Here is a 25,691-nt window from a genome sequence, read left to right on the forward strand (position 1 = left end):
GGCTGTGGGGGGCTCCGTCCACCCCATGACGCCCCCCGCCCAGCCTCTGCCCTGCCCCAGGGGGGTCCCCAGCCCTGCCCCTGCCCTCCCACCCCCTCCCCAAAGGATTCGGGGCCGGCAGGTTGGTAACGGTGCCTTTATTTGGTTAGAAGGGGGGGGGGCCCTCTGCCAGCGTGGTACAGTGAGGGGGGGTCCCCACCCGAGAGGGGGAAACTGAACTGGGAGAACTGGGGCAGCTGGAAGGACATCGAGGCGGGGGGGGGGCACAAGTGGAAGGTGGTGCCATTTGTGGGTGACGCCGAGGCTGGGGCTGTCCCTACACGGTGTCCCCAGACCTGCTGGGCATGGGGGCACCCCCAGCTCTGCCCCACACCAGGGGGGGCCCCGCTGTCCTGGGAGGGGGGGGGGGGGGGCAGCACCGTTAGCACAACAAGGGTTAAACAACTGGGCTGTGGTTCCGAGGGGGATGGTGGGTGGGGGCGGTGGGTGCCCTCCTGGTGCGGAGCGGGTGGCTGCGCCCAGGCCAGGAGCCACGGACGATGGGCACAGCCAAGGGCAAGGCCAGGAGGGGGGGCGCAGGACTCACTGGAGCATGATGGGGACCCCAAGGGTGGGGACCCCTTACTCGGTGTGGGGGGAGCCCCGTGGGGCGACGAGGGTGAGGATGAGCCGGGGCAGGAGCGATGCCACCAGCCGGGGCCCCGCGGCGTACTTGAGGAAGGTGGTGCAGTACCACAGGGTGATGTTCCGTGGCTGCAGCAGCCGGTGCAGGGCCTGCACGGCCCCCAGGGCCAGCACGGCGCCGGCCACGCGCTGCCGGGGGTCCAGGCGCTGCCCCCCGGGGTGCAGGGGGAGGCCGGCGGCCAGCCCCAGGCCCAGGGCGCTGCCGGCGTCGCGGCAGATGGAGGCGAAGGGCCGGGTGTCAAGGCGGAGCCAGGCGGGGTTGGAGCAGCGTTTGGTGGCCACGCGGACGGACCTGCGGCGGAGGGGGGAGAGGGGGCACAAACGCTGGGGATAGTCCCCCGCCATGAACCTGGGGGGCAGAGCCCTGGGGTTAGCCCCCCCCGCCCACCCCGGCACTCACCAGTCAATGTCGATGCTGGCGGCAAGTACCAGGCTGTGCAGGGCGAGGGTGCCCAGCAGCAGGGCCAGCGCAGTGGCTACGAAGAAGCCCCGGGTGCGGGCGACCGGGGTGCGAGGCTCCAGCCCCCAGCCCAGGGCTGCCCCTGGATGGGGAGGAGAGGTGGGTTGTGGGGTACAGCTGGGTGGGGGGGGGCTCAAGGGGAGGGGAAGGCACACAAAACACCCTGGGTGGTGGTGGGGGGACCGAGTGCTGCCCCCAGCTCCACTCACCTGCCAGGAGGCCACTGACCACCTGATGGGGGAAGTGGGCCAGGATGAAGATGCGTGAGAGCCCCACGGCCAGCATCAGGAGGGTGTAGGTGCCGAAGGGAACCAGCTTCACCGCCCGGCTGGAAGGGAAAGGAGGGTGAGCAGCAGGGAGGCCGCCGTGGGGCCGGCTCGGGGCTGGGCAGGGCAGGTTTGGCCCTGCTTGGCAGGAGGAATTAGTAAAGCCCGGGTGAAAAAGGCCAAAACAAGCAGCTCGGTGGGACAGGGGGGGCTTTGTGGGGGTCTCTGGGGCAGCTCGAGCTGTCAGGGCAGAGCTGTGCTCCCCAGGAGCTGCCTGGCTGGCAGGGGAAGGTGTCCTGCCCGCTGGGGAAGGGTCCCACATCACACCTCCCTCTTCCAAAAGGTGCTTTGGGGACATCCAAGTGCCGGCTTCCCCGTCCCAGGACTCACCTCCTGCAGTGTCTGGAGGCCAGCGCGGTCAGAGCGGAGACGAGTGGCCAGAGGGCCGCCCCCGTGACCATGCAGTGGCCCGAGGGGCTCCCTGCGAAGGGGAAGCATGGGATGGTCACACAGTGAGTCGGGGAGGAGCGTGTCCCGGTGGGGCAAGTGCCCGGGGTCACCCTGGAGAGCTGGGGACACGTCTGCCCTCGCCATTTGCTCTGCCACGAGGCGCTGGGTGATGAACGGCTTTCCCTGCCAGCCCTTCCCTATGGATCCTGGGGTCTCCCCGCTCCTGCAGCCCGTCCCTATGGATCCCGGGGCCTCCCAGCTCCTGCAGCCCTTCCCTATGGATCCTGGGGTCTCCCCGCTCCTGCAGCCCGTCCCTATGGATCCCGGGGCCTCCCAGCTCCTGCAGCCCGTCCCTATGGATCCTGGGGTCTCCCAGCTCCTGCAGCCCGTCCCTATGGATCCTGGGGTCTCCTGGCTCCTGCAGCCCGTCCCTATGGATCCTGGGCCTGCCGGAGACACGAGGAAAAGCTTTTGCCCGTTACTCACCAGGTCCCGTTTCGCAGGAGAGGGGGAACTGGCGCAGGGTGAGCAGCTCCTTGCTGGCGAGCCCCGACTCATGGACCCACCAGTACGGGCGCTCCCCGAATAAGAACCTGGTGGGGAGAGAAACCAGAGCGCAGTGAACGGCCGAACGCAGCGCGACGCCTTCGCCCACCCGGCCCTGTGGGTCCGAGGGCTGAGGCTGGCAGCAGGAGGGCAGGATCCTGGCCAGTCCTTACGGCTCCTGAGCTTTTTTCTGCCACAAACAGCTGGCAGATGCTTTACCACAGCTCAGGGTGACCGTGCCACCCGCTCAGCCCTCGGGGTGTCACCGGGTGTGACAGGGACCCTGCGACTCCCGCCTCTCCCTCACCATTTGAGGACCACGTTGAGCCACTCGGACACCAGGCCGATCCACAGCACCGACACCCCCACCTTGCAGTCGAGAAAATAGGCGAGAGGGAAGAAGACAGTGAAGATGGATTTGGGATCAGCCAGGGAGGTCACCGAGATCCAGAAGTTTTCCAGCCAGGGTGGCCCGGCCTGCAGCGCCTCTGCGAAGCGGATGCCGGCGGTGTGCAGGGTGTCCATCGCGCTGTCCTGCGGGGAGAGAGGCACCGTGTCCATCGCGCCGGGCTGCGGGGAGAGAGGCAGCGTTAGGGCTCAGCCCTCGGTGCAGCCCGTTTGACAGGCGAAGGCGTGGGAGGTGGTTCCCCGGGATGGGCGTCACGCCGTGGCTGGCTCCTGTGCGTAGTGTGACCCTAAGGGACACTTTGGCGCGTGATGCCAGCGCTGGCACGGCTTCAGGGAGCTGTTCGCTGCCTGAAGTTTGCCCACGAATGACTCTCAACCTTCGCGTCCCGCCCGTGGCTCGGCAACTCCCGGCGCTGCAGGTGGGTGCCATGGCAACGGCGGTGCCAGGCAACATCGCCACGTGCATGGGGCTGTCTGCTGAGGGCAGCACCGGGCACGGCCCTGACCGGTGGGTGCTCTGGGCTGAGCCAGCACGGGCACACCCTGGGGGGGTCTCAATGTGGGGTTCACCAGAGCAGCTGGGCTGCTCCAAAGAGCTCAGGGTCTCCCTGGGGTCTCCATGGGCTCTCCCTGGAGCAGGCCTGGGGCCTCCATGGGGTCTCCCTGAAGCAGTCTCAGGGTCTCCATGGGGTCTTCTTGGGGTTTCCCTGGAGCAGGCCCGGGGCCTCCATGGGGTCTCCTTGGGGGGTCTCCCTGCGGCCTCCACGGAGCAGGCCTGGGGCCTCCCGAGGGCCTCCCTAAGCCAGGCCTGGCACTGCTGGGGCAGCCTTGACCCCCCCCCGCGGGTACCGAGGGTCGCTCCTCTCTTTCTTTTACTTCTCTCTCTCTCTCTCTCTCTCTCCCCCCCTTCCTTGCTCACTAAGTTGCCTCATTGTTGGACTTAATATATTAAGTCAGAGTTAAGTTTATTGATACCGTGCCTCGGTTGTGCTTTGTCTGAACTCAAGGATCACGAGTCTATTTTATTTCGGGTCAGGATTTTGGGGGGTTCTTTACCTGCAGGCAGGTTAAGCATACCGGGTGATTTATAATTTGGCGGGCCCCACGTGGGCTGACTGCATTGAACCAGGCACGTCCCACATGGACTTGATAAGGGACATAACTCCTTTTCCTTTTTTACTTGCTATTTGATCTGGGTGTGAGCTGTCCTGGGGGTTGAGAAATTCTTTAATTCTTTATCAGCCTGATGTGTAAATTAACTGCCTAAGCATATCTCAATAGAACAAGTAGCAGAACATTAAGGTTATAGGAAGCCCATCGAGAACTGGTCTTGCGGTTTGAGCCAAGATGTTACCACGCCTGTGCAAGAAGAAAAGGTGAGAAGTGCACAGCGAGGAAGACATACGGCCTTCATCCCTGAGACCCCGGCCCACGACCACCAGGAGGAACTCGTTATAATAAAGACTGCCTTCTTGGGAAAGTCATATGTACAGGCGTCCTTGAAATGATGAATATGTAACACTTTGGTACATAAATACAAGCTGAATTACCGCGAAGGCGCGCACGATTTTGGTGGGACTACCCCCCGTGCTGCCCAGCGCTGAATCAACATACCTACTGCACAGCCCTGCCGGGTGTGGAGTCTGTTTTCCGCACGTCATTTTGGAGAGCCAGCCAGGAGAGCACTGCTCGGCCACCCCTCGGCGCACCCCGAGCACTTTCCTCGGAAGGGGCCTCCGATTCCAGCCGCTCACCGCGGGAGCAGACAAGAACCTCCTGAAGCCGCGGATAAATGGTCTGTTTAACTGGGGACCGGTCGGGAAGCCAGTGAGTCGTTGGGGACGTCCACGCGTGGCCGGGGCTGCTGGTAAACCGCGCAGAGACATCTGGCGTACGGTGTAGTCCCCGTACGGGAGGAGGGTACCCGATGGGGGGATTCACTGACCGATAGAGCGGCCGCGAGCGATCTTGAGGGTAGATCGAGTGAATCCGAGGTTACCGCTGCATCCCGATATCGGGAGCCAGGACGGACCTGCTAATGACTGTATAGGAAGCAGGAGAAGGGTAAGCGAGCCTCTCACAATTGTGATATGAATATTTGCAGCTGCTGGAGGGACAATAACTGGAGCGATTGCTCCAAACGCCCGGGTATTTTACATCAAGTGTTTTTATGCACAGAATCTTTTATGTTAAGTATTTTATGAGTATTTGACTCTGTGTGTGTGTGTGTGTTTCTGAGACACAGCGCCGCTGTAAACTGAGTGAGAGTCCTGATTCCTAGCGCCGGAAACGTTTGCAGAAATTTGTATATGTGAGCTAAGTTGCTGTGGTGCTTAGTCAATTTCTTTAATATCAGAGTTCTGACTAATCTCTTGAAGGAGCCTATTTAACTCCCACAGGATGGTTAATAACTTTGGGCTGGGAACAACATCCGCAAGAACGCCTGCCCAAATCTAGAGACCCAGGGGCAATACCTTGTTTAGTGTGTGGGACTGTGGTACTTAATAGACAAGGTGGATGGCATTTGGTGTGGATCCTTTTAAGTTGTAAGAGCTGTAAAAAGGTGGTACTGTGTGTTTGGGAGACGAAGGGCTGAGTGAATCATGTTTTTTTTTCACCCTCCGAAACCATCCGGAGTGGCAGAGGGACTGTGGAATGATCCCACCACAGGACCCCCTATGGTACTCGCCTTCGAGCGAGAAAATAATAGAGTCTAAAGGTAAACTGAGGCGGTGTTGTTCGGCGTGTATTGGACAAAGGTAGACTAGAATAAATACTTGCCAAGCACCGGAACAAGATCTAACTGATTTGTTTAAGCCTCCCCCTCGACCACAGGAACAGGATGAGGGCTCGGACGGACACCCCACTCCCCCAGACAGCCCCGTATCCTCCCGCACAGGAGGAAACCTGCTCCAACAGCTTTACAAGCACCCCTTTGAGAGGCAGTAGGATCTGACGGTGGGACAATGCTAATAAAGGTACCTTGTTCTACTACTGATTTAGAGGCATGGAAAAGGGTTGCCAAAGATTACAGGAACGATCCGATAAGTGTAACCAAACATTTCCAGTTTATTGTGAGACAGCATAACCCTGATTGGAATGACATGCAATTATTATTAGATTACATGACTGATGACATGCAATTATTATTAGATTACATGACTGATGACATACAATTATTATTAGATTACATGACTGATGACATACAATTATTATTAGATTACATGATTGAAACGGAGAAGCAGTTAATCTTAAAAACTGCAGGAGATTTAACTGAGGATCACTATAAAACTACGGGAGGAGATATAAAGGAATACCTCCCCCTTCAAGATCCGAACTGGCAACCCAATAGATCTGCACACACGTGGAAAGGTTAAAGACATATCAGGAGTGGATCTCGAAGGGAATGGAGAGAGCCATTCCTAAAACCATAGATTGGTCAGCATTATATGCAATTAAACAAGGTCCCTCCGAGTCGCCATCCGAATTCCTGGATCGATGAAGGGACGTAATGCACCACAATACACCGCTGGATCCTGATTCAGAGGTAGGAATACAACAATTGGTATCACTGTTCTGGGGAATCTACCCTAGCGGATCCCCTGGTCACCATAAAGCTAGGGAAGATTCGAAACCCTCCCCAACAGAACCCCTGATTATAATAAGGTTGGGGAATGAGAACATAAAATTTTAGTAAATACAGGAGCTACCTATTCAGTGTTAAATACACGTAGGAGTAATTTCAGTGATCGTAGTGCATCAGTTGTTGGTGCCACAGGGCAGGAAGAAACTCAACTGTTTTTTCCAGCTTTTAAAATTTGGAATTGGGAAAAGGGTGTTAACCCATCAATTTCTCTCCATCCCAGATTGCCCCGTGCCGCTGTTAGGATGAGCTACGCTAAGTAAATTGAATGCACAAATTACTTTTACAAAAGGAAAAATCCAAAACCATATTCCTGAAAATAAAGCTCTGGATACACAAGTTTTTACATTACAGAAGGAAGCTGAGTTATAGGAAATACCAGAAGATGCTGTGACACCTCTTGTATGAACTTCAGGAACACCGGGCCGATCCCGAGCGGCAGGACCGGTAACCATCCAGTCAAAACCAGAGGCCGGACTGGTAAAATGAAAGCAATTCAAACAAGAGTCTTAGAGCATTTCTCGGGATGGTGTTGCCTGTGGATAATGAATTTTGGACTCATTGCCAAACCCTTATATGAAGCTGTACAAGGGAAAGGAAACCTCCTTGTTTGCACCCAGAGGTGCATTTACAAAATTAAAACAGACTTTAATGAGTGCTCCAGCTCTAGGCCTAAAAACCATTTGAACTATTTATGCATGAAAGACTGCGTATTGCCCTAGGAGTGTTGACTCAGAAACTAGGATCATAGAGAAGACCTGTAGGATACCTTTTAAAACTAGACAATGTCAATAGGAGATGGCCAACATGCCTCCGAGCAGTGGCAGCTACAATACTGCTGATCCAAGAGGCCCGAAAATTGTCGCTCGGGCAAAAGCAAACTGTGTTTGTGCCCCATGCAGTTACAACTGTCCTAGGACACAAAGGAGGACACTGGCTGTCACTGAAATAGATGCTGAAATATCAAACCATCCTTCTGCAACAAGATGATGTGGAGCTGAAAGTAACCAGCATCCTGAATCCAGCAACCTTTCTGACTACGGATCCTGGTGGGACAGAATTAACACATAATTGCTTACAGACGGTGGAACAGACATACTCCAACAAAGCTGACTTGAAAAACATGCCAATGGACAACGCAGACTGGGACTTGTTTATGGATGGTAGTAGCTTTATGGGGGGTGGAACATGGAAAACAAGATACGCAGTGGTAACCACTGAGGAAATAATTGAAGCTAAGGCTCTACCATCTAACACATCAGCTCGGAAGGCAGAACTCCTAACCCTTCTGAGAGCATTAGAATTATTGAAAGACAAAACTGTTAATATATGGACAGATTCAAAATTTACCTTTGGAGTAATCCATGCTCATGGAACCATTTGGAACCACGGCAAATGGGTATTGGTATCTTTTAATAATGATAAATACTTTTTCAGGCTGGCCGGAAGCTTTCCCCTGTCGCACCAACAAGACAAGAGAAGTAATAAAATATTGCTTAAGAAAATAATACTGAGATTTGGGGTACCTATGGAACTATCTTCAACTAGGAACCCACACTTTGTATCGGAAGCTGTTCAAAATTTGGCTAAAGTATTAGAGATAAAATGGACTCTCCATACCCCATGGAGACCTCAATCAAATGGAAAAATAGAAAGAATGAATCAAAAACTAAAAAGACAAATGAATAGGACTAAGGAAAAGGTTAATCCTTTTAAAATCATTTATGATAAACCCTATCAAATGACAGAAACAGGAGTTGATCCTGAAATCATGGGAAACAATATCTAAAAGAATATGTTATCTCTCTAGGAAAGATTTTATTCTCTCCCCACAGGTACACCACTGTGAGCGCATCAATACCAACCTGGAGAAAACACCAGCAGAGACAACAATTAGAATTGAATAAGTATTTTGAACAGGTCTCAATGATACAGTAAAATACTAACTTTATAGAAAAGGGGGGATTGATAAGGGACATAACTCCTTTTCCTTTTTTACTTGCTATTTGAACTGGGTGTGAGCTGTCCTGGGGGTTGAGAAATTCTTTAATTCTTTATCAGCCTGATGTGTAAATTAACTGCCTAAGCATATCTCAATAGAACAAGTAGCAGAACATTAAGGTTATACGAAACCCATCGAGAACTGGTCTTGCGCTTTGAGCCAAGATGTTACCACGCCTGTGCAAGAAGAAAAGGTGAGAAGTGCACAGCGAGGAAGACATAAGGCCTTCATCCCTGAGACCCCGGCCCACGACCACCAGGAGGAACTCGTTATAATAAAGACTGCCTTCTTGGGAAAGTCATGAATATGTATAGGCGTCCTTGAAATGATGAATATGTAACACTTTGGTACATAAATACAACCTGAATTACCGCGAAGGCGCGCACGATTTTGGTGGGACTACCCCCCGTGCTGCCCAGCGCTGAATCAACATACCTACTGCACAGCCCTGCCGGGGGTGGAGTCTGTTTTCTGCACGTCAGACTGGCTGCACTGGAGTTACTAATCAGGCGGGTCTCCCTTGGGGACTGACTGGATTTTATTTCTAGATTTACTTTTAAGGCAGATCTTAATCCGGAACCTGACAGACCCCAAGGGTGGGGACCCCCTACTTGGTGTGGGGGGAGCCCCGTGGGGCGATGAGGGTGAGGACGAGCCGGGGCAGGAGCGATGCCACCAGCCAGGGCCCCGCGGCGTACTTGAGGAAGGTGGTGCAGTACCACAGGGTGATGTTCCGTGGCTGCAGCAGCCGGTGCAGGGCCTGCACGGCCGCCAGGGCCAGCACGGCGCCGGCCACGCGCTGCCAGGGGTTCAGGCGCTGCCCCCCGGGGTGCAGGGGGAGGCCGGCGGCCAGCCCCAGGCCCAGGGCGCTGCCGGCGTCGCGGCAGATGGAGGAGAAGGGCCGGGTGTCGAGGCGGAGCCAGGCGGGGTTGGAGCAGCGTTTGGTGGCCACGCGGACGGACCTGCGGCGGAGGGGGGAGAGGGGGCACAAACGCTGGGGATAGTCCCCCCCCATGAACCTGGGGGGCAGAGCCCTGGGGTTAGCCCCCCCCGCCCACCCCGGCACTCACCAGTCGATGTCGATGCCGGCGGCAAGTACCAGGCTGTGCAGGGCGAGGGTGCCCAGCAGCAGGGCCAGCGCGGTGGCTACGAAGAAGCCCCGGGTGTGGGCGACCGGGGTGTGAGGCTCCAGCCCCCAGCCCAGGGCTGCCCCTGGATGGGGAGGAGAGGTGGGTTGTGGGGTACAGCTGGATGGGGGGGGGCTCAAGGGGAGGGGAAGGCACACAAAACACCCTGGGTGGTGGTGGGGGGACCGAGTGCTGCCCCCAGCTCCACTCACCTGCCAGGAGGCCAGCGACCACCTGATGGGGGAAGTGGGCCAGGATGAAGATGCGTGAAAGCCCCACGGCCAGCAGCAGGAGGGTGTAGGCACAGAACGGAAAGAGCTTCACTGCCCGGCTGGAAGGGAAAGGAGGGTGAGCAGCGGGGAGGCCGCCGTGGGGGCGGCTTGGGGCTGGGCAGGGCAGGTTTGGTCCCACTTGGCAGGAGGAATTAGTAAAGCCCGGGTGAAAAAGGCCAAAACAAGCAGCTCGGTGGGGCAGGGGGGGCTTTGTGGGGGTCTCTGGGGCAGCTCGAGCTGTCAGGGCAGAGCTGTGTTCCCCAGGAGCTGCCTGGCTGGCAGGGGAAGGTGTCCTGCCCGCTGGGGAAGGGTCCCACATCACACCTCCCTCTTCCAAAAGGTGCTTTGGGGACATCCAAGCGCCGGCTTCCCCATCCCAGGACTCACCTCCTGCAGTGTCTGGAGGCCAGCGCGGTCAGAGCGGTGACGAGTGGCCAGAGGGCCGCCCCCGTGATCATGCAGTGGCCCGAGGGGCTCCCTGCGAAGGGGAAGCACGGGATGGTCACACAGTGGGTCGGGGAGGAGCGTGTCCCGGTGGGGCGAGCGCCCGGGGTCACCCTGGAGAGCTGGGGACGCGTCTGCCCTCGCCGTTTGCTCTGCCACGAGGCGCTGGGTGATGAACGGCTTTCCCTGCCAGCCCTTCCCTATGGATCCCGGGGCCTCCCAGCTCCTGCAGCCCGTCCCTATGGATCCCGGGGCCTCCCAGCTCCTGCAGCCCGTCCCTATGGATCCCGGGGCCTCCCAGCTCCTGCAGCCCGTCCCTATGGATCCCGGGGTCTCCTGGCTCCTGCAGCCCGTCCCTATGGATCCTGGGGCCTGCCGGAGACACGAGGAAAAGCTTTTGCCCGTTACTCACCAGGTCCCGTTTCGCAGGAGAGGGGGAACTGGCGCAGGGTGAGCAGCTCCTTGCTGGCGAGCCCCGACTCATGGACCCACCAGTACGGGCGCTCCCCGAATAAGAACCTGGTGGGGAGAGAAACCAGAGCGCAGTGAACGGCCGAACGCAGCGCGACGCCTTCGCCCACCCGGCCCTGTGGGTCCGAGGGCTGAGGCTGGCAGCAGGAGGGCAGGATCCTGGCCAGTCCTTACGGCTCCTGAGCTTTTTTCTGCCACAAACAGCTGGCAGATGCTTTACCACAGCTCAGGGTGACCGTGCCACCCGCTCAGCCCTCGGGGTGTCACCGGGTGTGACAGGGACCCTGCGACTCCCACCTCTCCCCTCACCATTTGAGGACCACGTTGAGCCACTCGGACACCAGGCCGATCCACAGCACCGACACCCCCACCTTACAGTTGAGAAAATAGGCGAGAGGGAAAAAGACGGTGAAGATGGATTTGGGATCAGCCAGGGAGGTCACCGAGATCCAGAAGTTTTCCAGCCAGGGTGGCCCGGCCTGCAGCGCCTCTGCGAAGCGGATGCCAGTGGTGTACAGGGTGTCCATGGCGCTGTCCTGCGGGGAGAGAGGCACCGTGTCCATCGCGCCGGGCTGCGGGGAGAGAGGCAGCGTTAGGGCTCAGCCCTCGGCGCAGCCCGTTTGACAGGTGAAGGCGTGGGAGGTGGTTCCCCGGGATGGGCGTCACGCCGTGGCTGGCTCCTGTGCGTAGTGTGACCCTAAGGGACACCTTGGCACGTGATGCCAGCGCTGGCACGGCTTCAGGGAGCTGTTCGCTGCCTGAAGTTTGCCCATGAATGTCTCTCAACCGTCGCACCCCGCCCGTGGCTCGGCAGACGGGCGCCATAGCGATGGCGGTGCCAGGCAACATCGCCACGTGCATGGGGCTGTCTGCTGAGGGCAGCACCGGGCACGGCCCTGACCAGTGGGTGCTCTGGGCTGAGCCAGCACGGGCACACCCTGGGGGAATCTCAATGTGGGGTTCACCAGAGCAGCTGGGCTGCTCCAAAGAACTCTGGGGCTCCCTGGGGCTGGCATGGGGCCTCCCTGGGGCCTCCAAGGGAGCAGGCCTGGGGTCTCCCTGGAGCAGGCCGGGGGCCTCCATGGGATCTCCCTGAAGCAGTCTCAGGGTCTCCATGGGGTCTCCATGGGGTTTCCCTGGAGCAGGCCCGGGGCCTCCATGGGGTCTCCTTGGGCGGGTCTCCCTGCAGCCTCCACGGAGCAGGCCCGGGGCCTCCCGGGGCCTCCCTAAGCCAGGCCTGGCGCTGCTGGGGCAGCCTTAACCCCCGCCGCGGGTACCGAGCGTCGCTCCCTCCACTCCAGCAGCGCCGGGGAGGGGGTGTCTGTCCTCAGGGCCCCCCCTCTCCCTCTCCCACCACCCCCCAAGCTCTCACCGGGCCTCTTCCGCCTACAGCCCCCAGCAGCCCCCGCGGCGCCGCGCGGCTACGGGGCGCCGAGAGGGACAAACCGCGCGGGGGCGCGCGAAGCGACTCGCCCCCCTCTCGCCCCGCCCCTCGCCGTCAGGGAGGCCCCGCCCCCTCCCGGCCAAGGAGGCCCCGCCCTCTCGTCGCACGCGGTGACGTCACGGCGCGGCGGCCCCGCCCCCCCCGCGCCTGGCCGAGGGGGAGCCCGCAGCGGGGCCGAGAGAAGATGGCGGCGCCGGGCGAGTACTTCAGCGTGGGCAGCCAGGTGTCCTGCCGCACCTGCCAGGAGCAGCGCCTGCAGGGCGAGGTCGTCGCCTTCGATTACCCCAGCAAGATGCTGGCGCTCAGTATCCCTTCGGCAGGGCTTTTTAGCCGGGCGCGGCCCGGCTTGGGCCTGGGGTGGCGGGGGGGGTGTGCTGTGAGGGGAGGCCTGAGGGGGGGGGGGAATGGGGGGTGATGGGGGGTGTGAGGGGAGGGGGTGCGGGGGGATACTGGGAGGGGGACGCTCGGTGGGGAGGTTCTTGGGGGGACCGCGATGGGGAGGTTTGGGGGGAGTGGGGAGCGCTATAGTGGGGTTAATGGGGGGGTGCCCTATAGAGGGGTTTTTGGGGGGAGTGAGGAGCCCTGTAGTAGGGTTAATGGGTGGGAGTGGGGTGCCTTATAGGGAGGTTTTGGGGGAGTGAGGAGCCCTATGTTGGGGTTAATGTCAGGGGAGTGGGGTGCCTTATAGAGAGGTTTTAGGGGGAGTGGGGCACCTTGCAGGGTGATTTTGGGGGGAGTGAGGAGCCCTGTAGTGGGATTAATGTGGGAGGAGTGGGGTGCTCTATAGAGAGGTTTTTGGGGGGAGTGAGGAGCCCTGTAGTGGGGTTGATGGGTGGGAGTGGGGTGCCTTATAGGGAGGTTTTGTGGGGGAGTGAGAAGCCCTATGTTGGGGTTAATGTGGGGGGAGTGAGGTGCCTTATAGGGAGGTTTTGGGAGGGAACGAGGAGCCCTATGTTAGGGTTAATGTGGGGGGAGTGGGGTGCCTTATAGAGAGGTTTGGGGGCAGGGAGTGAGGAGCCCTGTAGTGGGATTAATGTGGGGGGAGTGGGGTGCCTTATAGAGAGGTTTTGTGGGGGAGTGAGGAATCCTTTAGTGGGGTTATTGGGAGAGGAGTGGGGCACCCTGAAGGGTGGGGGGAATGAGGAGCCCTGTATTGGGGTTAAGGGGCAGGGAGTGGGGTGCCTTATAGGGAGGTTTTGTGGGGGAGTGAGGAGCCCTGTATTGGGGTTAAGGAGTGGGGAGTGGGGTACCCTATGGAGAGGTTTTAGGGGGAGTGGGGCACCCTGCAGGGTGATTTTGGGGGGAGTGAGGAGCCCTGTACTGGGGTTAATGGGGGCAGTGGGGTGCCTTATAGGGAGGTTTTTGGGGGGGAGTGAGGAGCCCTATAGTGGAGTTAATGGGGGGGGGGGAGTGAGGTGTCCTATAGGAACGTTTCTGGGGGGAATGAGGAGCCCTGTAATGGGGCTAATGGGGGAGATCTGGGGTGCCTTATAGGGAGGTTTTGGGGGGGGTGAGGAGCCCTGTAGTGGGGTTGTTGGGGGAGATCTGGGGTGCCCTATAGGGAGGTTTGGGGGGGAAGTGGGGCGCCCTGCAGGGTGGGTTTTGGGGGAGTGGGGAGTGTAGTGGGGTTAATGGGAGTGTGAGGAGCCCTGTAGTGGGGTTATTGGGGGGCAGTGGGGAGCCCTATAGGGAGGTTTTGTGGGGAGTGAGGAGCTCTTTAGTGGGGTTAATGGGGGAAGCCTTGTAATGGGGTTGATGGGGTGTTCAGTGGGGTTTGGGGGGGAGTGAGGTGCCCTATAGGAAGGTTTTGGGAGGAGTGAGGAGCCCCACAGTGGGGTTACTGGGGAGCCCTACAGCAGGATTAGGGGGGTGGGTGCCATATAGGAGGGTGCTGGGGGGGGGGGAGGGGAGTCCTATAGAGGGGTGGGGGGGGGTAAGTAGCTGCATAGAGGGATGGGGGTGGGGGTCTCCTGCAGGGCTGTGGGGTTTTTAGGGGGACCTTGAAGGCACGGTGAGGCCTTGGGGGGGGGGGTTCAGGGAGGATGGGGGGAGCTCTGTTGGGGGGGTCTTGAGGGGCAGGAGGAGCCTTTTGGGGGGGGGGGGTCCTGGGAGGGAGCTGGGTCCCTCTTTGGGGGTGCAGAGGGAGGCATTGGGGGCACGGTGGGAAGGGCCTGGGAGGGTTTGGGGGGGGGGGACAGGGGAGGCTGGGAGCCTGTAGGGAGTATTAGGGGACCCCTGTGGGGTTTAGGGGAGGGGGCCCCTGTGGGGGTTTAAGGGGAGACCACGGAGGTGAGATCCTGTGAGGGTCTGGGGGGGTGTGGGAGAGATTTGGGGAGCCCTGTGAGAGGAGCCCTGTGGGGTGGGCCTGGAGGGGGTGGTGGGTGTGCCAGGAGAAGTGCCCTGTGGCTGGGGGGGGGGGTTGAAGGGGATGGGGGGGTCTGGGCCCCCCTGGGGTGGGTGATGGAGGAGCTGGGAGAGGGGCCGGTGTGTGGAGGCTGCGTCTGGGAGAAACGTGCTGGGAAAAGCCCTGCAAGGTGCTGGGGGGCCATGGGGTCATGGAGGGGGATTGGGGACCCGTCCTGGGCTGAGCTCCTGCTCGTGCGGGAGGGGTTGGGGTGTGGGAGCCCCCCAGGCCCGCGGGGAGGCTGCAGGGAGGTGGTAAACGACATCCAACGCTGCTGGTGTGCTCTGGGACTGGCTTTGCCCTAAGTCTGGCTCTTCCTCCCCGCGCTGGGATGCCCCATCTCACCCCCTGAAGGAGGAGGCAGGAGTTCTCCAGGAATCCCTGATTTTCTCACCTTTATTGGAAGGTGTTTGCTGGGGAGGGCTCGGGGGGGACGGGGGGAGAGGAAAAGGGACCTCCCTGAGCATCTCTGGGGAGGAGGAGATGGCATCGTGGTGGCAGAGGCTCCCGGGGCTAACGAGGGAACAGATTGTGCAGGAATTAATGTCAGCTCTGGAATGGTGTGGGGTTTTTTTTGCTTCCCCTGGGGGTGGGCGCACTGTCGTGCTGCGATACCCACCAGGACAAACCTCGCTGAGGATGAGGAGGCCTTTCCTGGGGAGCTGCTGAGTAGCTCCTCATCCATCCGCACCAGGCTCCGCTCCCAGGGAGGCTCTGGCTGTGAGAGGAAATAATTATGGTAGAAAAGGTGCAGATTTGGGGCGCGGTGGTTGTTGTGGTTCACTTCCCCGTGCGGATCGGGCTGGTTCTTGTGCCACCTCTCTGGTTTATCGGGACTAAATGGCTTTTTTCAGAGGAGCATCCCCGGCTGGGTGTGTGCTGGGTGGCTGGAAAACTCGGTGCTATCGTCAGGAAAACTGAATCTGCGTTAAAATAGGTCCCAGAAGAGGTGGGTGGTGGTGTCAGGGTCTCACAGCTGACCCTGTGCTCGGCTGAGCAGGGGCAGAGGTGGAGGAACTCGCTGAAAACCAAATATTCTCCTGGTTTGCTCCTGCCCAGCTCTTGTGCATCAAACCTGTGAATGTTTCAGTCTGGATTTGTTTTCCTTAATGGTTTCCCCCCCCTCCAGAATGCCCCTCTTCCAGTGGCAAGCCTAACCACGCAGATATCCTGCTTATAAACTTACAGTATGTTTCAGAAGTGGAAATAATTAACGACCGCACGGAAACGCCTCCTCCTTTAGCTTCACTCAACGTTAGCAAGGTAAGGACCTGCCCCGGGGGGGGGGTAAGGACCTGCCCCGGGGGGGGGGGTAAGGACCGGCCCCGGGGGGGGGGGTAAGGACCTGCGCCGGGGGGGGGGGTAAGGACCTGCGCCGGGGGGGGGGGTAAGGACCTGCGCCGGGGGGGGGGGTAAGGACCTGCCCCGGGGGGGGGGGTAAGGACCTGCCCCGGGGGGGGGGGGTAAGGACCTGCCCCGGGGGGGGGGGGTAAGGACCTGCCCCGGGGGGGGGGTAAGGACCTGCCCCGGGGAGGGGGTAAGGACCTGCCCTGGGGGCTCAGCTGCTGCGGGCAGGGAGGGATTTGCCTGGGGAAGCTCCTGTCAGGGACAAGGCAGCTCTTCAACTTTAAATCACCCGCGTCCATCCCGGCTTCCCGCGGCGCTCTGAAGGGTTTAGGTGACGGTATTTTGGGTGTGTTGAGTCTCCGTGAGCTGCTGCTGGGGTTTCTGTAGCGAGGCCGCAGCCGGCCACCCCCCTCTCTGCTCCGGGGTTGCTCATCGAGGGCGCTGAGGTCCTGGGCCAGGGGAGAGGGAACTCCTGGTGTCGTTTCATCCCAGAGACATGAAGTCCTCAGAACCTCGTCCCGGGAGCTCATCCCTCGGCTCCCCTGGGCGTCTGCACGCTCTTTGGTGTAGATTTACACTGTGTTGGTAAATCCACTCCACTCCAGCGTGGTCCTGCCGGGTAGGTTTGACTCTGCATCCTCCCGTTCAATCACCGGGAGCTCGGTGGGCGGCTCAGCCCCGTGCCCTCCTCGCAGGCCGCTCCACGCTGGCCCCTGTGGCAGGGGTGAACGTGGGTTCCCGCGCTGGTGAGCGGGTGCGAGCTGCTGCCTGAAGTGCTGATGGAGAATTTCAGCCTCTGGGGTGTTTTTAGTAACTTGGAGGCTGCAAAGCACCTTTTCACTTGGGAAAAGTCCTCGATCCTCCTGCTCTGCTGCAGCCCCGGCACCTTTGGTAGAGGGATGTGGTGCTTTGCTGGTGGGAGAGGAAGGAGGATGGAGCCTCTCATAAACGTGCACCAGGTTCTTCCCCTGCCAGCAGACGCCTCAGATGCTCAAATCCAAACCTTCCAGAGAAGATGGCCGTGGCTGAAGCTGGTGCTCTGCTTACCCAGGCCCGTGCTGCTCCTCCTGGGTGCTCCCTCCCATGGTCCTGGGCTAAGAATGTGCTGGAGCTGCTGTGGATGATGGTAGGTGAGGTTGGTGCTTCGGGGGGTGCCTGCAGCCCCCTCTCCGTCAGGCTTGGAAACAGAATGATTTGGGGCGAAGCTGAACAGAGGAATGGATGTGAGCAGAAGAATTCACAGCTCGTTGAGGAACCGCTTTCCACACGTTCTTCTGGAAGGGGATCGCTTCTGGTTCCTTGTGATGGTATCAAAAACAAAGGGGAAGGTGAAGCCGAGCCCTCGCCGCTGGTGTGAAGCGCCTGGAAGCTGGCTGTGGGGCTGGCTGTGGGGCTTTTCAGCTGTCACCTCCTTGTGCCACATGGAAACCTCCTCTCCAGGAGGTCAGTGTCACGTGGGTGGCACCGGCTGGGGGTCCGTAGCCCCCGTGGTTTCCTTCTGGGTGGATCAGCACGTTGGTGGGGGTCTTGGATGATGTTACTGCCATAAAGATGTGACTGTTGGTTGTAACTGCATCAAGTGGCATCGCTGGGAGCGCAGCCAGGAGGTGGACGGGCCTGCTGAGGGGGTGACACCTCGCCTGGCTTCGAATACTCACTTCAGTCTTTCTGGCATCAAAATATCTGCTGTGGATTCGGGGTGGGGGACAATAATGGATCAAGTCGGATCTTCAGTGGATGGGAGCCGGTGTGCGGCCACCAGCGTGGCCATGCCCCATCTCCAGCGACAGGAGGGTTTCTCTGCGTTGCTCTGACCCACGTCCCCTCTCCCGTGAATGTGCAGGCAGGCTGGTGTCCTCTACAGGACTGGAATATAGACGAGGTGATACTGGTTATACTGGGAGAAGGAGCTGTTGGCACGTGGGAATGCTTGTGGTGCTCTGAGGCAAGGCCTTGCTGCTCTGGAAGACCCCAAGAGCAAGCAGAGCCCACAGGAGATGCTCGGCCCTTCGCTCCGCTGCCTGGTCCTGAGCGGAGAGAAGATGCTGGGACCAGAAGACTCACTGGGCTTTGGAAGGCAGCAGGATCTGGCTGTGGGGCCACCAGTGAAGAGGCTGGGGCCCGTGCTGGTGCCTCTGGGGCCACCAGTGAAGAGGCTGGGGCCCGTGCTGGTGCCTCTGGGGCCACCAGTGAAGAGGCTGGGGCCCGTGCTGGTGCCTCTGGGGCCACCAGTGAAGAGGCTGGGGCCCGTGCTGGTGCCTCTGGGGCCACCAGTGAAGAGGCTGGGGCCCGTGCTGGTGCCTCTGGGGCCACCAGTGAAGAGGCTGGGGCCTGTGCTGGTGCCTCTGGGGCCACCAGTGAAGAGCCCCAGAGAAGGCTGGTGGTCACATGCCTTTAGGACAAGAGGACACAGCCTCAAGCTTCACCAGGGGAGGGTCAGGTTGGCCATTAGGAAGCATTTCTTCTCAGCAAGGGTCATTAGCCATTGGAAGGGGCTGCCCAGGGAGGTGGTGGAGTCACCATCTCTGGAGGGGTTTAAGAAAAGCCTGGACATGGCACTTAGTGCCCTGGTCTAGTTGCCATGGTGGTGTCAGGGCAATGGTTGGACTCGACGATCCCAGAGGGCTCTTCCAACCTGGTTGGTTGATTCTGTGCGTGACTTGGGTGCAGCCAAGTTACTGGGGAACATTGCGCCTGGTCTTACAAACCAGTTTGGAAGCCGGACTAGTGGTCTTGGAGAGAGCAATTCCTATGGGGAGCGGGGCAGGTGGCTTCAGAGCCAGCTTGTGGCGGGGCTGAGAAGATCCCCGCTTCTCCCATCCCCCTGTTAGGGCTTCCCTGGCTGGCCGAGAGACCCAGGAGCGCGTGGTGAGGAAGCAAAGGCCGCTGCAGCGAGCCCAGCTCCCCCGGGCACGCGGAGCCGACGCAGAGCTCGGGCTTTCCCTCCCCGGGGAGGGCTTTGGGGAGGGTGAAGCCATCCTCACGCAGCACAGAGAAAGCCAGGCTGGCTCGGGGAGTGAGGAAGAGGAGGAGGAGGAAGAGGAGGGCCGGCGTGGGCGGCAGCGCTAATGTGGCTCTTACTGCGGCAGCTCCAGGCGGGGAAAGGCGGCGGGTGCCCGGCTCCTGCCTCCCCGGGAGCTGCAGCCCCTTCTCCTCCCGCAGCCGTGGGATTAACCCGGGGGACGCCAGCGCTGGGGTTCCCCCCTCCACCCCGGGACCCCGCCAGCGCAATCACACTTCCCCGTGCGTGGAGGTTTGCTGCTGGAGCGACTCCCAAAGAGCCCGTTCGGCTTTATTTTATTAGGAAAAGAATAACTTCTCCAGGATAAAGTTGCTCATGGTCCTGCGTGGTCCGTCCAGAGGCATTTGCACCCCCCGAGCCCTAACGTAACGCTTGTTCTGGGCTCCTTGTGCCTGTCTGCACCCATGAAGTGAACAGCAAGCAGGGGAAGGGGCTTTGGAGCTAAAATGCAACAATTAATTGGGAAAAGGCAGAGGGGAAGGTGATGCTGGTGTGTCTGGCAGGTGATTTCCTCCCTGTGCCCGAACAGGGGGATGCAAAAAGGTCCCTAAAATACCAGGGGACGGCGACTCGAAAAGGAATTAAGCCGTGGCCTGAGATCTGTGCGGAGAAAGGTGTGGTGGGGGGGTGGGTATTAAACTCGTCGTTAACCCCGGTTTAATTGGTGAGCCAGACCCTGTGTCTGCAGGGGGGGGGTCACCTGCGTCCCCTCGGATCTCTGGGTGACACTCAGCCGAGCTCCCTCTCTCTCTGCCCCCCCTCCAGCTTGCCAACAAAGCGCGGACGGAGAAGGAGGAGAAGATGAGCCAGGCGTACGCAATTAGTGCTGGTGTCTCTCTGGAGGGGCAGCAGCTCTTCCAGACTATACACAAGACGTAAGTCCCCTCCTCGGTGCCTCCTGCCTCCTGGGAGCTGTTCCCATCCCTGCGGAGCCCAGGGAGGGGGTTCGCATCGCCTGGTCCCTCGGGCTCGCCACAAAACGCTGCCCCAGTGTCCTGAGGTGCTGGCAGAGCCCCGCGGTCCTCGGGGGCAGGTGGTGGCTCCCTGCCTGCTCCTGGCACGCTCCAGCTCGCACCCCTCTTTGGTTGGGTACCCAGGAGGTACCGGGTGGCTTCTGCACCCACGTCACCTCTGTGGCGAGACAGATCTGAGGTGGGCAGCTGGGTGCTGCGGGCGGGGAGTGGCTTTCAGAGGGGAGCACAGCCCAGAGCAATCCCCCAGCTGATCCTTTTTTGCTTTCCCCGCAGCATTAAAGACTGTAAATGGCAGGAGAAGAACATAGTTGTGATGGAAGAAGTCGTCATCGCCCCTCCCTATCAAGTGGAAAACTGTAAAGGCAAAGAGGGGAGCGCGCTGAGTCACGTACGCAAAATAGTGAGTGCGGGGGGGGGTTTGGGGGTACTGGGGGCACTGGGAGGGTGTCACATCCCTGGGGATACCCGTGGTCCCTCCTTGGGTGGGCTCACTGCCTGCTGCTGATCTCCACCCCTCCTGTGGGCCCTCCTGCCCACCCCAGGACCCCCCTGGCCCACCCCACCTCGGTTAAACCCCTTCTTTTTCTGTCCATCCCACCCATCCTCGCCGGCAGGTGGAGAAACACTTCCGAGACGTGGAAAGCCAGAAGGTAATGCAGCGTTCACAAGCACAGCAGACACAGAAGGAGACGGCCCTCTCGTCCTGAGGCCCACCACCGCCACCCCCCCGCCGCCCCCTGCCACCCCGCAGTCGCCGGGGGCGGCAGTGGGGGGGGTGTGGGGGTGCGTGGGGGGGGCGTTCAACTTTTATTTCCTTTCTCGAGCTCGGTAACGGGGAGCTCGACCGATTCCAAACCTTAGACTTTAAAAAAACAACGAGAAAAAGAGAATAATTTAAAGCTCACGCATTACTTGACTAACAGACTTTCTTTTCTCCGCCATGTTTCCTTTCCTACCAGCCAGTCAGACTTTGTTAGTTTTATTTTTTGACCTTTCCTTCCCTTTTTTTTTTCCCTCCTCCCCTCCTGCCTTTAATTTTTTAAAGGGGGTCTGTCCCCCACCCCTGCCTGTCCCCCCCCCACCCTTTCCCCCTCCAAAAATAAAAGTAACGAGCTGACTGCGGTGGCCGACCCGGGACCCTTGTGACCAGCGCGGTCTCGTTTTAATTTTGTTTGCACAGGGCAAGGCTTGAATTACTCTTATTTTTCTTATCTTTAAATATATATATGAATATATATTAAAATGTTCTTTAAATATTTTTCTGCTTTTAGCAGTCCTCTCAACCAGGATCGTGGCAAAAACACCCGTCACCCACCGACCCCAGGGAGGCCAAGGGGGGGTTGGGTGCAGGGTTGGGGGCGGGCTGCAGCCCCTCCTTGCCCCACCACCCCCCACCCAGCACCACCCTGGGGCCTGGGGTGGGTTTTTTTTTCCCCACTTTTCCTTTTTTTTTTCTTTTTTGCCCCTTTTTTGCTTTTTGTTCCTTAAGTCTTTATTTTATTTTGTTTTATTTTTTCCTTTTTATTTTTTTTTTTTGCCATGATCCTTCCCCCTCCCTTTTTTTTTGGTTTATTTTTTTTTTAAATAAATGGATCAAAATCAAACAATTCAAGCCCTGCCTTTAGAAAAGTTAAAAAATTAAAAAAAAAAAGTAAAAAAAAAAGAAAAAAAGGAAAATTTTTTAGTATTGTTTAGCAAAAAAAACAATAAAACCCGAAATTTTTTTAACCATCACCCGTGTGTGGCGCTCTGGGGGCGGGGCTTCCCCGGCGGGGGCGGAGCTTCCTGTGGTGGGTGGGCCTTGCGAGGCGGCACTTCCGGGGCGGGACTTCCGGCGGGGAGGGGCCTGGCGGCGATGGCGGCGGGCCGGGGGTGGCGGCGGCGGGCGCTGCGGCTGCTGACGGCGGGCGGCGGCGTCCTGCTTACCCGCTTCCCCTTCTGGCACTGCTTCAGCGGGCTGCTGCTGTGCGCCGAGCGCGCCGACGGGCGGCGGTGCGGGACGGGGGCGGGCCTGGGGGAGGCCTGAGGCGGGGGGCGGGCCTGGGGGAGGTGTGGGGCTGGAGGAGGCCCGGGAGGCCTGAGGCGGGGGAGGGCCTGGGGTAGGTGTGGGGTTGGAGGAGGTGTGGGCCTGGGGAAGGCTCAGGGGGCTTGGGGTAGGTGTGGGGCTGGGGGAGGCCTGGGGGGCCTGAGGCGGGGGAGGGCCTGGTGTAGGTGTGGGGCTGGGCGAAGGCTGGGGCAGACCCGGGAGGCCTGAGGCAGGTGGGAGCCTGGGGTGGGTGTGGGGCTGCGGGAAGGCTGGGGCTGGGGAGCTCCTGGGATAAGTGTGGGGTTGTGAGGGCCTGGGGGAGGTGTGGGGTTAGGGAAGGCCCTGGGGGCCTGGGGCTGTGGCGGCTTGGGGTGGGTGTGGGGCTGGGTGAGGCCTTGGGAGCCTGGGGTGGGTGTGGGGCTCGGGGAGGCCTTGAGGGTCTGGGGTAGGTGTGGGGCTGGGGGAAGGCTGGGGCAGGTGTGGGGCTGTAAGGGCGTGGGGCAGGGAGAGGTGGTTATATGTGGGGTGGCTGGCAGGCTCCTGGGGTAGGCGTGGGGCTGAGGGGAGTGGGGTAGGTGTGGGACAGCTGGGGGGCTCCTGGGGTAAATGTGGGCCTGGGCTGGGTGAAGGGGAGCGTGGGGGGCTGGGGGGAGGGCAGAGGGGCAGCTGGGGGGCAGCTGTGTGGGGCCAGGGGATGAGGGAGGAGCTGGGGGGGCGCAGGGTTCACAGGGGGGCACCTTGGGGGCCTGGGGCTGAGCGTGGCCAGGGGCGGTTGTGGGGAGTTGGGGGTCTGGAGCTGCTGCCCCCCCACCCCCCCAGGAAGCCGGACATCCCCGTCCCCTACCTGTACGTGGACATGGGGGTGGCCGTGCTCTGCGCCAGCTTCATGTCCTTCGGCGTGAAGCGCCGCTGGTTCGCCCTGGGGGCCGCCCTCCAGCTCGCCGTGGCCACCTACGCCGCCCACGTCGGGGGCCACGTCCACTACGGCGACTGGCTGAAGGTGAGACCCCCCCACACACACCCCTTAACCTCCTCGGGGGGTGGCCCAAGGGGGGCTGACGGTGGCCCCGGCGCAGGTGCGGATGTACTCCCGGACCATCGCCATCATCGGCGGCTTCCTCATCCTGGCCAGCGGCGCCGGCGAGCTGTACCGGCAGAAACCGCGCAGCCGCTCCCTGCAGTCCACGGGACAGGTCTTCCTCGGCATCTACCTCATCTGCCAGGTACGGGGAGGGGACATGGACACTGGGGAGGGGACATGGACACTGGGAGGGGTCACAGGACACTGAGGAGGGGTGACAGAGCCACCTCCTGCTGTTCAATATCTTTATAGATGATCCAGACGTGGGGATTGAGTTGCACCCTCAGTAAATTTGGAGATGACCCCAAGCTGGGTGGGAGTGTGGATCTGCTGGAGGGTGGGAAGGGTCTGCAGAGGGGTCTGGACAGGCTGGATCGATGGGCCGAGACCAACGGTGTGAGGTTCAACAAGAAGGGGACGAGGGGGAACGGTTTAAACTGAAAGAGGGGAGATTGAGATGAGATATTGGGAGGAAATTCTTCGCTGTGAGGGTGGTGAGAGCCTGGCCCAGGCTGCCCAGCGAAGCTGTGGCTGCCCCCTCCCTGGCAGTGTTCAAGGCCAGGTTGGATGGGGCTTGGAGCAACCTGGTCAGGTGGAAGGTGTCCCTGCCCGTGGCAGGGGGTTGGAACTGGATGGGCTTTAAAGTCCCTCCCAACCCAAACCGGTCTGGGATTCTAAGAACAAGCGCCGGGTCTTACACTTGGGCCACAACAACCCCACGCAGCTCTACGGTCTGGGGGAGAATGGTTAGAAAGAGCCCTGGGGGTGCTGGTTGCCAGCCCAGGCTGAATGTGAGCCAGCAGCATGCCCAGGTGGCCAAGAAGGCCAATGCCATCCTGGCCTCTGTTAGGAATAGTGTAGCCAGCCGGTCTGGGGAAGGGATCGTCCCTCTGTACTCGGCACTGGTGAGGCCACATCTTGAATCCTGTGTCCAGTTCTGGGCCCTGCACTTCAAGAAAGATGTTGAGGTGTTGGAGCGAGTGCAGAGGAGGGCGACCAAGCTGGGGAAGGGTCTGGAGGGTCTGACCTCCGAGGAACGGCTGAGGGAGCTGGGGGTGTTTAGCCTGGAGAAGAGGAGGCTCAGAGGTGACCTTAGTGCAGTCTACAACTACCTGAAGGGAGGTTGTAGTGAAGTGGGAGTCGGCCTCTTCTCCCGGGCAACTAGCGATAGGACAAGAGGACACAGCCTCAAGCTTGGCCAGGGGAGGGTCAGGTTGGACATTAGGAAGCATTTCTTCTCAGCAAGGGTCATTAGCCATTGGAAGGGGCTGCCCAGGGAGGTGGTGGAGTCACCATCTCTGGAGGGGTTTAAGAAAAGCCTGGACATGGCACTTAGTGCCCTGGTCTAGTTGCCATGGTGGTGTCAGGGCAACGGCTGAACTCGATGATCCCAGAGGGCTCTTCCAACCTGATTGAGTCTGTGACTGGATTCACTGGGAGTTTCCCTTCAAGGGGAACCCTCAGTGTCCCCATTGTCACTCCAGTGTCCCCCTCCCCAGGCCTACTCCCTGCAGCACAGCAAGGAGGACCGCCTGGCGTACCTGAACCACCTCCTCGGGGGGGAACTCGCCCTCCAGCTCCTCTTCATCCTCTACGGCCTCCTGGCCTTGGCCTTCCTCTCGGGCTACTATGTGCGGGCGGCGGCGCAGGTGCTGGCCGTGCTCCTGCCCCTCGCCATCCTCCTCATCGACGGCAACCTCCGCTACTGGCACGACTCGCGCCGCGTCGAGTTCTGGAACCAGATGAAGCTCATCGGGCAGAATGTGGGCATCTTCGGCGCCGTCGTCATCCTGGCGACCGACGGCTGAGGGGGGGCGGCCCACCCAGGGGTTTTTTTTAAAGAATCGCCGCTATTTATTTTATTTTTTGTTGGTTTAGTTTGTAAATATTTGATAATTTTGATGAAGGACGAGGCGGGCGCTGCACTGGGTGGGTGGGGGGGAGCTAAGGGGGGGGGTCCTGCCACTGTGTGGCCAGGCCCCCTCCCCACCGAGGTGCCCCCCCCTCACCCTGGGTGTATTTTTACTGATGAAATGAGAAATCTTTGACCTTGTCCCTGGGCTGTGGTGTATCTTGGGGGGGTGAGATGGTTTTGGGGGGGGAGATGGTTTGGGGGGGGGGCCTCTAAGCTCCCTCAGGTGGGGAAACTGAGGCAGGGGGGAGAGTGGGGCTTTGCTGCCTGTTCCTGCCTGTTCCTGGGGTCACCCGCTGCCTGCGCCCTGCGGTGGGGGCCTGGCTTGTGGTTTATGGTGGGGGGGGATGTTCTGGCAGGGGGGGGACATGTGGCAAGGGGGTGGCAGACCCCAACTGTCCCCACGGGCTGTGTCGTCGCTCTGTGTGTGTGTGTGACCGTGTGTCCCCTCTCCGTGGTGCGGGTGTGTGTCACTGTGTCCCCCCCCCCCCCGGCAGGGCTGTGGAAAAGCAAACAGGGGCTGATAAGGCCCTTCCTGAGGGGGGGGGGACACGCGTGTCCCCTAATGTGCCTCCGGCGGAACCGGGGGGCCATAAAGGGCGGGGAAGCGGCAGGGCCCTGTTTGCTCGCCCTGCGGTGCCTGGGGGGGGCTGCGGGGGCTCCTCACCCCCCCTGGGACCCCCCCGGGGGCCTTCACCCCCCACCCTC

The 25,691-nt window shown here is 60.0% G+C and overlaps 4 protein-coding genes across 6 annotated transcripts; 2 read left to right on the forward strand and 2 right to left on the reverse strand.

Moving 5' to 3' along the window:
• Positions 1 to 621: 621 nt before the first annotated feature.
• Positions 622 to 3,016, reverse strand: LOC137673822 (glucose-6-phosphatase 3-like). The gene is made up of 6 exons (XM_068418845.1): positions 2,714 to 3,016; positions 2,347 to 2,453; positions 1,801 to 1,891; positions 1,354 to 1,472; positions 1,085 to 1,226; positions 622 to 976 (listed from the first exon to the last, which is right to left on the reverse strand). Exons 1-6 carry the CDS (start codon positions 2,965 to 2,967, stop codon positions 622 to 624), a joined length of 1,068 nt encoding a protein of 355 aa, XP_068274946.1. The 5' UTR covers positions 2,968 to 3,016.
• A 3,241-nt stretch (positions 3,017 to 6,257) lies between these two features.
• LOC137673842 (glucose-6-phosphatase 3-like) lies at positions 6,258 to 12,201 on the reverse strand. 3 transcript variants are annotated; one of them, XM_068418881.1, is made up of 7 exons: positions 12,146 to 12,201; positions 11,083 to 11,345; positions 10,715 to 10,821; positions 10,246 to 10,336; positions 9,799 to 9,917; positions 9,530 to 9,671; positions 6,258 to 9,421 (listed from the first exon to the last, which is right to left on the reverse strand). In XM_068418881.1, the coding sequence occupies exons 2-7, from the start codon at positions 11,334 to 11,336 to the stop codon at positions 9,067 to 9,069; spliced, it is 1,068 nt and encodes a 355-aa protein (XP_068274982.1). In that variant the 5' UTR covers positions 11,337 to 11,345; positions 12,146 to 12,201; the 3' UTR covers positions 6,258 to 9,066. The 3 variants fall into 3 exon arrangements, with proteins under 3 accessions (XP_068274982.1, XP_068274983.1, XP_068274984.1); XM_068418882.1 differs by lacking the exon at positions 12,146 to 12,201 and adding an exon at positions 12,051 to 12,119; XM_068418883.1 differs by lacking the exon at positions 12,146 to 12,201 and adding an exon at positions 12,051 to 12,116 and having other exon boundaries at positions 11,083 to 11,309.
• Positions 12,202 to 12,349: 148 nt separating this feature from the next.
• LSM12 (LSM12 homolog) lies at positions 12,350 to 20,872 on the forward strand. The gene is made up of 5 exons (XM_068418784.1): positions 12,350 to 12,522; positions 15,751 to 15,884; positions 19,756 to 19,865; positions 20,238 to 20,364; positions 20,579 to 20,872. Exons 1-5 carry the CDS (start codon positions 12,402 to 12,404, stop codon positions 20,669 to 20,671), a joined length of 585 nt encoding a protein of 194 aa, XP_068274885.1. The 5' UTR covers positions 12,350 to 12,401; the 3' UTR covers positions 20,672 to 20,872.
• A 946-nt stretch (positions 20,873 to 21,818) lies between these two features.
• TMEM101 (transmembrane protein 101) lies at positions 21,819 to 25,124 on the forward strand. Its single transcript, XM_068418836.1, has 4 exons — positions 21,819 to 21,956; positions 22,810 to 22,990; positions 23,067 to 23,213; positions 24,571 to 25,124. The coding sequence occupies exons 1-4, from the start codon at positions 21,820 to 21,822 to the stop codon at positions 24,877 to 24,879; spliced, it is 774 nt and encodes a 257-aa protein (XP_068274937.1). The 5' UTR covers position 21,819; the 3' UTR covers positions 24,880 to 25,124.
• Positions 25,125 to 25,691: the final 567 nt, after the last annotated feature.

This window comes from Nyctibius grandis, chromosome 26 (assembly GCF_013368605.1).
Source record: "Nyctibius grandis isolate bNycGra1 chromosome 26, bNycGra1.pri, whole genome shotgun sequence".
NCBI lineage: Eukaryota > Metazoa > Chordata > Aves > Nyctibiiformes > Nyctibiidae > Nyctibius > Nyctibius grandis.

What these genes read in the sequence shown, in the direction of transcription:
- LOC137673822 (XM_068418845.1), bottom strand. Translation starts at nt 2,967, where the DNA reads ATGGACACGGTGCCTCTCTCCCCGCAGGACAGCGCGATGGACACCCTG. An exon ending in CTCCTGCGAAACGGGACCTG is followed by an intron (nt 1,892 to 2,346) that starts GTGAGTAACGGG and finishes TCCCCTTCGCAG; the next exon opens with GGAGCCCCTCGGGCCACTGC. An exon ending in GCCAGCATCGACATTGACTG is followed by an intron (nt 977 to 1,084) that starts GTGAGTGCCGGG and finishes CCTCCGCCGCAG; the next exon opens with GTCCGTCCGCGTGGCCACCA.
- LOC137673842 (XM_068418881.1), bottom strand. Translation starts at nt 11,336, where the DNA reads ATGGACACGGTGCCTCTCTCCCCGCAGGACAGCGCCATGGACACCCTG. An exon ending in CTCAACGTGGTCCTCAAATG is followed by an intron (nt 10,822 to 11,082) that starts GTGAGGGGAGAG and finishes TCTCCCCACCAG; the next exon opens with GTTCTTATTCGGGGAGCGCC. An exon ending in GCCGGCATCGACATCGACTG is followed by an intron (nt 9,422 to 9,529) that starts GTGAGTGCCGGG and finishes CCTCCGCCGCAG; the next exon opens with GTCCGTCCGCGTGGCCACCA.
- LSM12 (XM_068418784.1), top strand. Translation starts at nt 12,402, where the DNA reads ATGGCGGCGCCGGGCGAGTACTTCAGCGTGGGCAGCCAGGTGTCCTGC. An exon ending in CTTCACTCAACGTTAGCAAG is followed by an intron (nt 15,885 to 19,755) that starts GTAAGGACCTGC and finishes CCCCCCCTCCAG; the next exon opens with CTTGCCAACAAAGCGCGGAC. An exon ending in TTCCAGACTATACACAAGAC is followed by an intron (nt 19,866 to 20,237) that starts GTAAGTCCCCTC and finishes CTTTCCCCGCAG; the next exon opens with CATTAAAGACTGTAAATGGC.
- TMEM101 (XM_068418836.1), top strand. Translation starts at nt 21,820, where the DNA reads ATGGCGGCGGGCCGGGGGTGGCGGCGGCGGGCGCTGCGGCTGCTGACG. An exon ending in GAGCGCGCCGACGGGCGGCG is followed by an intron (nt 21,957 to 22,809) that starts GTGCGGGACGGG and finishes CCACCCCCCCAG; the next exon opens with GAAGCCGGACATCCCCGTCC. An exon ending in GCATCTACCTCATCTGCCAG is followed by an intron (nt 23,214 to 24,570) that starts GTACGGGGAGGG and finishes CCCCCTCCCCAG; the next exon opens with GCCTACTCCCTGCAGCACAG.